At 34.3% G+C, this 13,280-nt stretch overlaps 1 protein-coding gene across 6 annotated transcripts in view; it reads right to left on the minus strand.

Annotated features, from left to right (window-relative positions):
* LOC105483565 (hepatocyte nuclear factor 4 gamma) overlaps window positions 1-13,280 on the minus strand; it is a 156,524-nt gene that overhangs the window by 16,601 nt on the left and 126,643 nt on the right. For 5 of the 6 annotated variants that reach the window (XM_011744451.3, XM_011744448.2, XM_011744449.3 and 2 more), the window contains 2 exons: window positions 5,877-6,045; window positions 1,777-1,871 (listed from right to left, as the gene is read on the minus strand). In XM_011744451.3, the coding sequence (XP_011742753.1) occupies window positions 1,777-1,871; window positions 5,877-6,022 (241 nt within the window). In that variant the 5' untranslated portion in view covers window positions 6,023-6,045. Of the gene's footprint in view, window positions 1-1,776; window positions 1,872-5,876; window positions 6,046-9,748; window positions 10,074-13,280 lie in introns of those variants that run through there. The other variant, XM_011744447.3, reaches the window with a different exon arrangement.

Consider the following 13,280-nt stretch of genomic DNA (forward strand, 5'->3'; position numbering starts at 1 on the left):
AAATTGTTATTGATTTTTAACCTAAACTGACTCATTTGGAAATGCATATGCAGTTATAAAATATTAAGAAGTTAGCTATGCTTTTATGAATTCCACTTACGTGATTATTCTTTAGAAAAATGCTAAAAGATATCATAAACATTTATAATCTTCTCACTGCTATCATTTTTGACATAAAACTATGTTTTTATTTGTTTCCACCTAATTAATCTCGCTACTATGCTGTTAGTGTAAAAAAGACAAATACATCAACTTGAAAACTCAAAATTACTTTACAACCTATTTAAGAAAATTAACACATTATTTTATGAACAGAAGATAAAATTTACCTATTTTAAATCATAATTGTATTTCACAAATTGTAAAACTCATAAAGGAAATGTAGGATTGTTATTTGCTTACACTTTTGTGGGGATAAACATGGGGTTCAAGTAGAAATGGAGGGAGGCAATTGACCAAGTATGTAATTAATCCTGTAAACTGCCAAATAGAGCTTCCTATGAAATTAGAAATAAATCGCTTTTTAAATGAGAAAGTGCTTCTCCTTTAATTTTGTGAACTTTGTTTTTTGTTGTCTTCAAGATTACCAACCTGAGCAAAACTAATGGTATTCCTGTATTCTTAAAATATTGAATGACAAAGAAAAAGCTAACTATGTTAAAGATGGGTTTGATATATTTTACACTTCTTTAGTATAGTGATTTCATTTGATTTTTTTAGTTTGTGAAATAGTTGTGAAAAACATCTCTTTGCATATGATAGGCATGAACAAACAGTAAAACTGACAAGTATAGAATTTTGTAGCTGTTACACGCTGTCAAATGTTTACAATGTGTTCAATACATTTGTTTCTAAATTAACCGTATTTAGAATATAGGAGAATATAATCAGAATACTTAATATATGCAAGACGAAATTAGTACACACTAAAATAGCACATCTAGTCTATTGTTTCGGTCCCTCAATATAATATAAGCTTCCTGAAAGGGAAGATTATTTTGTCTACTATGTTCACTATTGAAGCTTCAGCACCTAGAACAGTGTTTGGAAAATTGCAGTGTTCAATAATATTTAATAAATAAATGAATGCATGAAAAGTAGATGTTCAGTTAATGTTCATTAAAAGAAAAAAGACACTCATTTGTTATTGAGAACAAAAAAAAAAAATACATTTGCGTCAGGCGTGGTGACTCAAGTCTGTAATCACAGCACTTTCGGAGGCTGAACGGAGTGGATTACTTGAGGTCAGGAGTTCAAGACCAGCCTGGCCAACATGGTGAAACTCTGGTTCTACTAAAAATACAAAAATTAGCCAGGCGTGGTGATGCACACCTGTAGTCCCAGCTATTAGGGAGTCTGAGGCAGAAGTGTCACTTGAATCTGGTAGGTTACAGTGAGCCAGGATTGTGACGCTGCGCTCCAGCCTGGTTGACAGAGTGAGACTCCATCTCAAAAATAAAAAAGAAATCTGTAATTTCAATCCACTAACAGAATATTGGTGTACTATTTAGTCAATAATTTTGTTGCCTTGGACAATATAGCGGTGGAGAGAATGATATCCATAATCAGATAGTCACCAGATAAATACTGGCTACACCACTTAATAGCTGTATGTCCTTAGACTAAATTCTTTATCTTGAGGAACCATAGATTCCTCCTTATTAGAGTGAGGAAAATTAGAACTCATGTAAAAAGGTTATAGTGATCAATGAGAATATGTGTGTATGTTTATCACTTTTCATCAATAATGTTAATTATCATCACCATTATTATTACCTTCTTTTTTCATTCCCGCTCTAAAACACTTTCTTAATCGACAATATCTACATTGATTCCTTTTGTCCTTGTCAACAACACATTGCCGACTGAACCTATAACATCAAAGATATATTAGTTTACAGAAAACTATAATTTACAAAAAAAAAAGCAAATAAACAGACAAATGGATTTTAAATATGTGTTGTCACATTTGATTCGATAAAAAGAAGGTATAGGAACAATCAACTATGACCTTTCCAGTCTCACAATCAGCATGTGCGTGAAAACATGAGCCTCACCTCTCACTTAGTCTTTATAGTAAAATAAAACTGAATGACTATCTTCATTTTGGCTGCTGTGCGTAACCACTTCTATCATGAGTCATGAAAGCCAAACCTAGTTTTGAATATCTTTGGCATTCAAGTTTTTGTTGCTTATTGCTAAATGATTTCAGTATGAAGGAGGCTATTATCAGAACTTCATGGCCCTGCATTTTCATGCTTTTCTCTTTTTAAATATCCTTCTATTAATTTTAAGTGTACCCCACACCCCACTGAAGTTTACCCTACATGTCAAATTATACATCAAGAGGTAATTGAGGACAACATTGAGAGTATAGTCGGCATCATGGGGTAAGACTTCACACACATTATAATGGCTGCAAATGAAATAAAGAAAAAACAAGTGTTGGTGAGGATGTGGAAAAATTGGAACCCTCATACACCGCTGTTTAAAATGTTAAATGACGCAGCTGCTTTGGAAGAAAGTTTAGCATTGTCTTAAAAAGCTAAACATAGAGTTATAGTGTAACCCAGCAATGCCATGTTAGGTCTGTATGCAGAGAAATGAAACATATGTACACATAAAAACTTGCTCATAAATGTCCACAGCAGCATTATTCATCATCGCCCAGAAGTGAAGAATATACAAGAGCATATGATAATAGAAAAACAAAATGTGGCATGCCTGCACAGTGGAATATTATTATTTGTCAGTAAATAGGAATGAAGTACAGATAAATGCTACAACATGGATAAACCTTGGCAGCCTATTCTATTCTAAACAAAAGAAGTAAGACAAAAGAGATCACACATCGTATGATTTTGTTTATACAAAATGTCCTGAAAAGGCAAATTTGTAGAAACAAAAAATAGATTCATAGTTACCTCATATTGTTGGGGAGGGAGTTGGGAGGACATGGGGGAGTAACTACTAAAGGTTTCATTATAAAGTGATAAAAAAATGTTCAAATTTGACTGTAGCGATCATTGCATCACTCTGGATAAACTAAAAAACTGACTTGTGTACTTAACCAAACAAACAAACAAATAAAAAGAGTACAGTCTCTGAAATTAAATCTAAGCTTGGTTCCACCGTTGATTCTCAGCAGAACTTGGGGGTGTTAAGTAACTTTAGTTTACAATTGTAAAATAAAGAGAAGGACTTGCCCAAAAGGCTGTTGTGTGAAAACACCTCAAATAGTTAGGGGCAAATATTAAGCATACAGTAAACACAAACATTTCTTCAAAATTCTGGCACAAAATTATCCATACATCTGGATATGTACCTGTTTATTTGTAGTTGATGATAAATGATAAGAATAAAGATATACATTTTGTGAAATGCATTTCTTCTAAAAACTATCAGTGTCCACTTAAAATCAAATGAGAAGTGAAGCCTATAATCAAATTGAGCTAGAAGAGAAATGTACTTTCAGAGTGAGGAACAAGGTATTGCTCATTTGGGAACAAATGGCTGATGAGACTCAGGAGAGAGGACCAGATTGACAAAAATACAAGGAGAATGCATTCAATTAACATTAAATTAATAATAAAAATTGAATAAACATATTATTAAGCACCTACAACATACAAGATCCTGGTGTAAGGATTAAACAGATTAATGCTATTTGTCTCCTCCACTCAAGGAAATTACAATCTAACAGCGTATGCATACAAATTGTACATAAGGTGAAAAACATAACATGAAAAGTGTCAAAACAGCCATTAAAAGTGCTTTTGAAGCAAAGCCCAACCTCGGTGTGATGACGCAGTTAGAGTAGAAATGGAATTTTGGCATCTAAGGAAATAGATACATTTGAGACCAGCACAACCTGAGCTTCAGAAAGTCTCCATGCCCCTAAACTTGCATCAATATACTAACCATTTTCCAAACGAAAAAATCATCACATTTGCTGAATACTAACATATGTAAAGACAGCTAGGTTGGCAGTAACATTCCTAATAGAAAGGTGCAGGAGTTAAACTGTATCTGTTGTTAGAATATTTTTTAAACCTCTAAAAGCTGCTCTGAGAGCATCCCTTTTACACTCTCCCCATACAGAAAGCACAGAAGTACTGAGAGCCTTTGTGATTCTCTGATTCTCAAAAGTTGTTGGATTTAGCTGTTTGGATCACCATCACACACACACACACACACACACACACACAGGTATTTCAATTTTAACAGAGCACATGACTCCAGAAGGTATGGTTTACAGGTTATTCTGTATTTGTTTTAGTTTAGAAGCATTCGTACAAAAATATTTTTGATGAAGGAAATTGATCTACCTTTTACCTTTAGAGTTTTAATGTAAATAAAAGCAAAACTCATCTAAATACACTTTTTTTGTTTACCTAGAAAGTTTTATTTTTTATTTTTTTATAATTTATTATTTATTATTATACTTTATGTTCTAGGGTACATGTGCACAACGTGCAGGTTTGTTGCATATGTATACATGTGCCATGTTGGTGTGCTGCACATATTTATTCGTCATTTACATTAGGTATATCTCCTAATGCTATCCCTTCCCCCTCCCCCCACCCCACAACAGGCCCCAGTGTGTGATGTGATTTCTGTGTCCAAGTGATCTCATTGTTCAATTCCCACCTATGAGTGAGAACACGCAGTGTTTGGTTTTCTGTTCTTGCGATAGTTTGCTGAGAATGATGGTTTCCAGTTGTATCCATGTCCCTACAAAGGACACGAACTCATCCTTTTTTATGGCTGCATAGTATTCCATGGTGTATATGACCTATAAAGTTTTTAAAGTGGGCAATTTGTATTTTCTTAACCTGCTTCAAACTATCTTGGAAAAATTAAAGAATTATCAGAGAACTAGATAGATATTTGGGGAGTTATATATTAACTTGTATTGCACCCTAGGAAATCACATGGCAAGACTTTGGGAGGGTTAACCTCTTCCCAAATGTCTGTCTGTTCTTAAAAGGACATAATTCTACACGTACCTTTTATTGACAGAACAAACATAGTTTTTTTTGTTGTTGTTAAATTTAACCATTTTTGTTAATAGCCTATATTCAATCTAAATGTAATCTGCATTCAAGGATAGTCATACATATGAATCAAGATGCAATATGTATACTTAAATCATGTTATGATGTTGACTAGGTGTTCATCTAAAAATAAAGGAAAAAAAAAAAAACAAGAAAACAGCCTACTGGAAATGCGTGACAAATATAATATAGTTAAATAAGCTTCTGACAAAACATTTAAATTTAATGACAAAAAATATAGCATGAGAAATACGTTTTATATTTCAGGACTGAAAATTAAATTTCACTCATTGATATCAACAAACTACCAAAATCATCTGCACTTTTATAATTTTGTTTTTAGACCTAGGATGTAATGGCACTTAAAAAATCAACATGAAGAAAAATGTTCATATTGAAAAACTTTTTAAATGCAGATTTTAAAATGTTTAGAGGTATATGAACATGTGATAAAACAATAAAGAAACACAAGGAAAAGATAACATGAAATTGCAATAGTAGTTACCTCTAGGAGACAAAGGAGTAAAAGTGCTAGAGGAGGTGTCCATTAAAGGCTTCAACTATATTGGTCTAAGCTGGGTGGTAGGTAGGTGGATTTTTTATATACCTTCTATAAGTCTAAAATGTTTCATAAAAAAGAACCACCTATGTGAATACATCCTGTATACATACCCACACGTTCTGACTTGTACTGCAGTTTAGAGATTGTATTTATAGACTTACAGGTACACGAAAACTCTGAATTTTCTTCTCTTACTTTTTCCGTGCCAAACTGAAACACCTGTAAAGATAACTTGACTAAAAGGGCATTTAAAGTACCTGCAAGAATAAACGTGACTCTTACGAATGCTGCGTCTGAAGAAACCCTTGCACCCATCACAACTCGATGCCCCATAGTGTTTTCCTGTTGCTCTGTCCCCACAGATGGCACACAGACAGTTGACACCGTTGTCTGTGGTATTCATACTTGTCTCTGGGGCAGAATTATCTGTGAATAAAAAAAGGAAGATTACAGTTACAGTTAGTACTATTTCCTGATTAAATTGTCCTGCTAATAATTTAGAGGCTCAAACAGTCCGTTCGTTGGCTTCCTGGAGACCCCACACCGGTGCTTTCCTTTTAACCCCCGCGGCTGGCGGCTTCCGCTCCAACCTCTCCTTTCTTATTTCTGAACATTTAACTTTGGGACACCATAGGGCTTAGTTCTCCAACTCCGCTCTTTCCCAAGGGAGGTTTATCTGTTCCATGACAATAAATATTAGCTGTAGGATGAATAATTCCAATATTTTATCTCTCTAGCCCCGATGTCTCCCATGGGCATCAGCCTGAAATGCCCAAGCACCTGTTGAAGACCTTCATTATGAAATCTAATCAGAATTGTAAATTAACGTATCAAAAACAAAACTCTTTCATTTTTCCGCTAGAACTTGTTCTTCTTTCCTTCAGTCTCCCCTATATCAGTCAATGGTTCCATCCAGTTTCCCAGGGCCAATAATCTGTGAGTCTTTAATGTATTCTCTCCTTTATCTTTTATAACCAATCCATTGGTAAGTCCATGTTTACAATATTATTTATTTATTTATTTATTTATTTATTTATTTATTTATTTAATTTTTTGAGACTGAGTTTCCCCTGTTGCTCAGACTGGAGTGTAGTGGGGCGATCTCGGCTCACTGCAACCTCTGTCTCCCAGGTTCAAATGATTCCCACGCCTCAGCCTCCCAAGTAGCTGAGATTACAGGCGTGTGCCACCATGCTAGGCTAATTTTAGTAGAGACGGAGTTTCATCATATTGGCCAGGCTGTTCTTGAACCCCTGCCCTCAGGTGGTCTGCCCACCTCAACCTCCCAAAGTTCTGGGATTACAGGTGTGAGCCACCGCGCCCGGCCTGAAATACATATTTAATCCATAACTTTTCACCACAGACATCCTTATTCAATCAACCATCATCTTTCCTCTAGATTATGGCAACAGCCCGCTATCTAAATTCTTTCCTTCCGTTCTTGCTGCCCTACTGTTTGTTACCCCAAAGCCACCTAAGTGATATTGCTATAAGTAATTCATATAATGTCGCCCTCTGCATCCAACCCTGTTGTAACTAGATACAGAATAAAATCCAGGCATCTTCCCGCAGCCTGTAAACCCTGCATGTCAAACCCCCCTACAACTCCCCCAAATCTCTGATCCCAGTATCTGGTACCACTTTTCATCCAGTTCACTATTCTCCAGCAATATCTTCTTCTTTTTTTTTTTTTTTTTCCCATCATTGAAGGCTACTCTCATCTCAGAACTTGTTCACCTGCTCTTCCTTCTGTCTGGAAGGAAAGTTCTTCCCTAAACCTTTCTTTGAGCTAGCTACAAGGTTTCTGTTAAAGTCTCACATTTTGTGTGAAACCTTCTCTGAACACACATTTAAAAATGTCACCTCCCATCTGTCCTTCAAGTAGAACCTAGACCCCTGCTTATTTTAAGTATTATTATTATTTTTTGAGTCAGGGTCTTGCTTTGTCAGCCAGACTGGAGTGCAGTGGTGAAATCCTAGCTCACTGCAGCCTGGACCTCCTGAGTTCAAGCAATCCTCCCACCTCAGCCTCCCGAGTAGTTGGGGCTACAGGAGTACACCACCACATCCAACTAGTTTTTAATTTTTTTATTGCAGAGACAAGGTCTCACTATGTTGCCCAGGTTGGTCTTAAACTCTTGGGCTCAAGTGATCCTCCTGCCTCAGCCTCCCAAAGTGCTGGGACTACAGGTATGAGCCACCACACCTGGCCTTAGTTTTTTAAATGGCCTTAGTTTTTTATATAACTTTATTGGTGAAAAGTATATTCTGCATTGGTCTGCTCATTTATTACCCATCTTTACACACAGAATATAAGCCCCATGGTGGTAGAGAATTTATCTGTCTTATTTAGTCTTCTGTTTTCCAGTATTTAGGATTATGCCCAGGATATAGTGGGTCATCTAATACACAATTCTGAAGGAAGAATTATTTTTAAAATGTAGATATTTGTAATAAAATAAATATTTCTTAAATGAGTTAATATTGTGGATTACATCTTTAAAAATCAATATGCATTCAAAAGATATTAAATATGTAATATAGCAAAAGTTTATTGCAAAATTTTATATTGACAACTGATTATTGTATATCTAACAAAAGGATAAAACTAAAGGTTGTCATGTCCTGATTATATTTTGTAACTTACATATGTTCTACTTACTAATATTTCTGAGTAGACAAATATTGTCATATATAATTTCATGAAGTAGAAAAAAAATTTTAATGAGAATATGCTTAGGGTTAGTCATGTGACATTATAGGATTAAAATGCTAAACATTTTTCTTTTGGTAACATTAACAAAACAGATACTAACAAAATGAAAATTAGAACTGTTTGGAATTGATTGTATTCTGACAGACTATATAGAAATATGAAAAATTCCACTCTTGCTTCAAGTTTAGTGTCATACTTACATGTTGCTGACAATCTTATTACAAACAAGTTACACCACACTTTGGATATTGCCATACGAATTTGTTATTTCAGTATATTCGTTAAACATAGTAAATAAGTGTTATGATTATGGTAAATATGTCCCTACCATTTCTTAATCATGAGTGTTTTTTTAAAGTCATGATTCTGATGAAATACTCTATGAAATATCTCTAATCAAGTCTAAACATAAGGACACAAAACAGTGACTTCCTGAAAGTTGTACTACAGGTTTATTTTAACTGTATTTGAGCTAAATTTTCAGAATTCACCTTTTGACTGTTTTTTAAAATACCCATTAATAAGGCACTGCTTATTAAAAATAGAACCAGAACACCAGTCATACAAATTATACAATACAGTAGAATAGTAAGATATCCTCAGTACAAGATATATTCTCAATCTTGCATTAAACACACACACACACATTTTCCAAAGTATACATAATTACTTGATCTTAGGAGTTCTAACAGTGATAACATATTTTAAACAAGATTTTTTACTAGGTATTAAGTCTAAATTCAAAGTCAATAGTAAACTGTATTACATAAAGACACAAACCCTAAACAACTCATGTCTTATTTAAAGTTAAAATATTACAGTAATTAAATACCAACAGCTTTGTGGGGCTAAACATTAGCCTGTCAAGTGAGGTTATAATACAAGCCTTATTCCCTTTCATATTTGCATTCAATGCAAAAACCTGATAGTAATTTAAAATGCAGTTTCTCATCAGTACCAATTGAGAACTGGAATTATAATGAAAAAAGCAGACAATCAGTGAAACTCTCTAATGTTTTATGGAAACTTTGTTCCATAAGTCATTTTATATATTGCATAGAAAATATACTTTCACAGCCAATCTGCCAATATTACTTATTACTATGACTTACAGCAAATAAAATAACAGCTGAAACTAATCTTTTTACCTCTCTAACTGACCCATGACAGAATTCTGACATTACTTTATTACATAAAACTGGGTTTTCTTACCTCTAACACAAAATAGCCACAGCATTATTAACTTAAATTTTGTAATGAAGTGCAAAAGCTCAGATTTGTGGCCTTAAAAGCAAGCCCTAAACTCTCCAGCAAAAAAAAAAAAAAAAATTGAGCCACTACTTTTGGAATCTCAGTCTACCTTCTCCAATTATACTTACTTTTCTTTACATCTATAAATAGATGATGACTTACCATTTGAATTATACAGAATCTGCATAGTTTCAAACTCCAAAGTTGTATAAGTTGGGTCCAGAACTTCACTGTAATTTGCCATGTCCATGTCCAGTATTGGTTCTGATACCCTCATCATTGATTTAGAAACGCATATACAAGTGGCACCGCAAGCCCAGAGTGTGTGATGAGTGTTTTGATGTGTTTTGCTTTCAGTCTGTGAGTGATAATCCGAAGTTAACTGTAACTGAGTGACTTAAGAGCTGCAGTGGGAGGGGCTGTAAAACTGTAACCTTCTTCGGCAGGCCATATTCTGCTTATTTCTTCTTTTATGGCATACGAAAGCAATTCCTTGTGATAATCTTGGAATGCTTCATGGTATAGCCTTATCTGAAGTGCTTAGTGGACTAACATGATTTCCTAAATTGACTTCCAGCAGACAATAAATGAGATCATTAAGAGAAGGATTAAAAATAGAAAAGAAAATCTCATAGGTTTTAAACTGTAATAATAATGTGAGGTATCCCATTTAAGGTGCTGAAATCACATACCTTTCATATTCTGAAAAATGGGACTGACTTTACTGTTGTAAATTTGGTAAATCAAGTCTGTAAGTTAACATTTCACATAAACACTTTACAATTTCAAGTTTTCTTAAATGTGCAATAAGGCTACCTTTATTTTGGAGTAAAGCAAATTTTGTAATTTGAAATGTGGGGAGTTATGACATACCCTGAGAGCTCCCTAAGCATAACCCTAAAATAGCCTTTAATTATATTCTCTTTAATTATCTATTTATGGGCCTGTGTCCCAACTATGTCAGTAAACTTCCCAAGGGCAGAACCAGTACAGCTGCTAGTACATGGGAGGCATTTAAAACATGGTTACATGTATAATGTTTCATTTGTTTTGAATTTTGATGTCATTAAACTGAAAAAAAAAATTATCCCTAACGTGTAGATCTATATATTCCTATCATCAACCCTCATTTATATAGCATAGTATATCTTCTGTGTGTATATTTGACAAGGAACTTCTAGGGTGTAGGGAATATTTAGACAATAGCACTCAATCAATATATTTTACTTCTGAGAATATGTTTATTGATTCTATTTTCTAAGAAACAATTCCAGCCCCATTTACATTATAAATTCAGAATGTCTTTTACCACATTTGTTAAAGATTGCAGCGAAGTAATATTTCTTAACCAATTTCTTAACACCATAAACCTTATGAATACTCTGTCTTAGAAACTATTCTACTTTTCACCTGGGAAGGCTGGCCTCTTAAAGACTCTAAACCATGTGACAAACTGTAAAGAAAATAGCTTAGAGTCAATTTAGCAGCCAGATTCACTAAATCAAACAGTGATGATTGGAATAGTCCTCTTGCCCTCATATTCTGTATACTCTTCATTGTGAGGATAATATTTTGAAATAAACTTTCTTTTTTGACTGACTTTCTTTAATGAAGACTAGACATAGGTTATTCAGTTTTTAGAGAAGTAGACAGAAGTGGTTTTTATTCTATGAATTTTGTGAGTGAAGTTGTCCTTATTTTAAATGAGTTAACAAACATTTGTTTTCTATAGGAGCCAAAGGGATGAATTGTGCAGAGCCTACAAACTTTCTAATCTATGAAATAATTAACCAATACAGAGGGATGTCACTGATGGGAGTGTCCCAGCAGAAGAAAAAATAAAAAAGAAAAAGACAGGAAAAGCTCATTTATACATCTGGAAAACACTGAAAGAAATGTGGCTGTAGCTCAGGAGAACAATGCTGTGATAGTTTCATCTTCTACCCTAGTCTATTGCCGCAGCTGACAGCACCAGACCAGGCATTCGACTCTAAGGTGAAAGGGGCTAGACATGGATCTCAGCACAGATCTTCAAGTAGCAATTAGCAACTAATCAGAGCTGGCATTCAAGAAGAAACCTGTGCCCCGTTCTTGTTAGTTTATGTTATTTTCTTCATTTCGCAGAGTAAGAACTCAAAAATTTCCAGAAGATATGGTAGATTTGAATAGCAAGCTTATCTCCTCAAATGGGTAGTCTTTGTAATGATATTCAGATGTAGAAACACCCATGGAATTCAGCCAGCCTCAGCCTAACAAAACAAGGGGTTTCTTTAGCTTTTCTCTGACGGAGAGTACAAAGTGCAGTGGAAGCCCTCTTTTCTTAAATTCTAGGACTCATAATTTACCCAACTGATTAAGCAAATAAAATAACTAAAACAGAAAGTCATAAAAAGGTATATCCTTATTTGATCTTATTTTACATAGCCGGATATGGATGCTACCGTTTGTAAAACCAAGACCTTTTCATTAAGTAAGAATGCACTGATTAGGGTTCTTCACTTAATTATTTGTTCATAAGTCTCACACATTGCCTTTGATTTCTAGTTTTTTTATTTTTTAATGGAGAAAAAAGTTAAAGCCACTCAATCCAAAGCAATCCAAAGCAAAAATTCTAGAAGCCTTCTAGAATTTTAGTTTTTCAAAATATTGTCTATAATTTAGTCAATTTGCTTTTATCTACTTCCATAGTATTTCCCTTGGTTTTTATAGTGGAGAAAAAATAAAAATAAAAAAGTCTTTTGGCCAGGCACAGTGGTTCACGCCTATAATCCCAGCACTTTGGGAGGCCAAGGCGGGTAGATTGCTTGAGCCCAGGAGTTTGAGACCAGCCTCGGCAACATGGCAAAACCCTATCTCTACTAAAAATACAAAAAAACTAGATGGGCATGGTGGCGTGCGCCTATAATCCCAGCTACTCGAGAGGCTGGGGTAGGAGAATCGTTTGAACCTGGGAGGTGGAGGTTGCAGTGAGCCAAGATCATGCCACTGCACTCCAGCCAGGGTGATAGAGCAAGACTTTGTTTCAAAAAGATAAAATGAAAGCCTTTTAATGCTCATGTTGCATTAGATTGCACAAATTTTAACGAAATTGTGAAATGAAATAACAAGAACAAATGTCAATCATACACTAGGTAACAAATCCAAATGACTCTTGATAAGTGTATAAAGTTGGTAAGATGTGCCTACCCTGAAAACTAATTAGTATGATTTACAAAGGACATTGAGAATTGAGTTAATCCCAGGTTTTGGCTACATGGAGATTAGAGGCTGTCTTATATTGATTTTAACTTGAGATCACTTGTATTTATAAATTAACTTACATTCCTCTTTATAACCAATCTTCCTCTCTACTTCTAAAACTAGCTCAGCTACATTCAGAATATTTTTATTTATTTAAAGAGGAGAAGGGGAGAATGAAAAAGGAGGATGAGAAAGAAAAAAAGTCACAGAGAAACAATTTAAGTTACAGTTAATTTTAGGTTTTTAGTTATGCATCATAATCAAAACATACAGCATACTCTTAATACTAATTCTTTGTGTTTCTCATTCATTCGTAATTGTGGTGTTTTCATTACTCAATAAACATGCCTGTGGAACAATTGAACAAAATGAAATTATTAAATTAAGTTGCATAAACCTTAGATTCTTGAAACAGTTATGGTGAATATACAACTGTTCACATTAAAATTCAGTT

The sequence above is a fragment of the Macaca nemestrina genome, chromosome 8 (genome assembly GCF_043159975.1).
Source record: "Macaca nemestrina isolate mMacNem1 chromosome 8, mMacNem.hap1, whole genome shotgun sequence".
Lineage (NCBI taxonomy): Eukaryota > Metazoa > Chordata > Mammalia > Primates > Cercopithecidae > Macaca > Macaca nemestrina.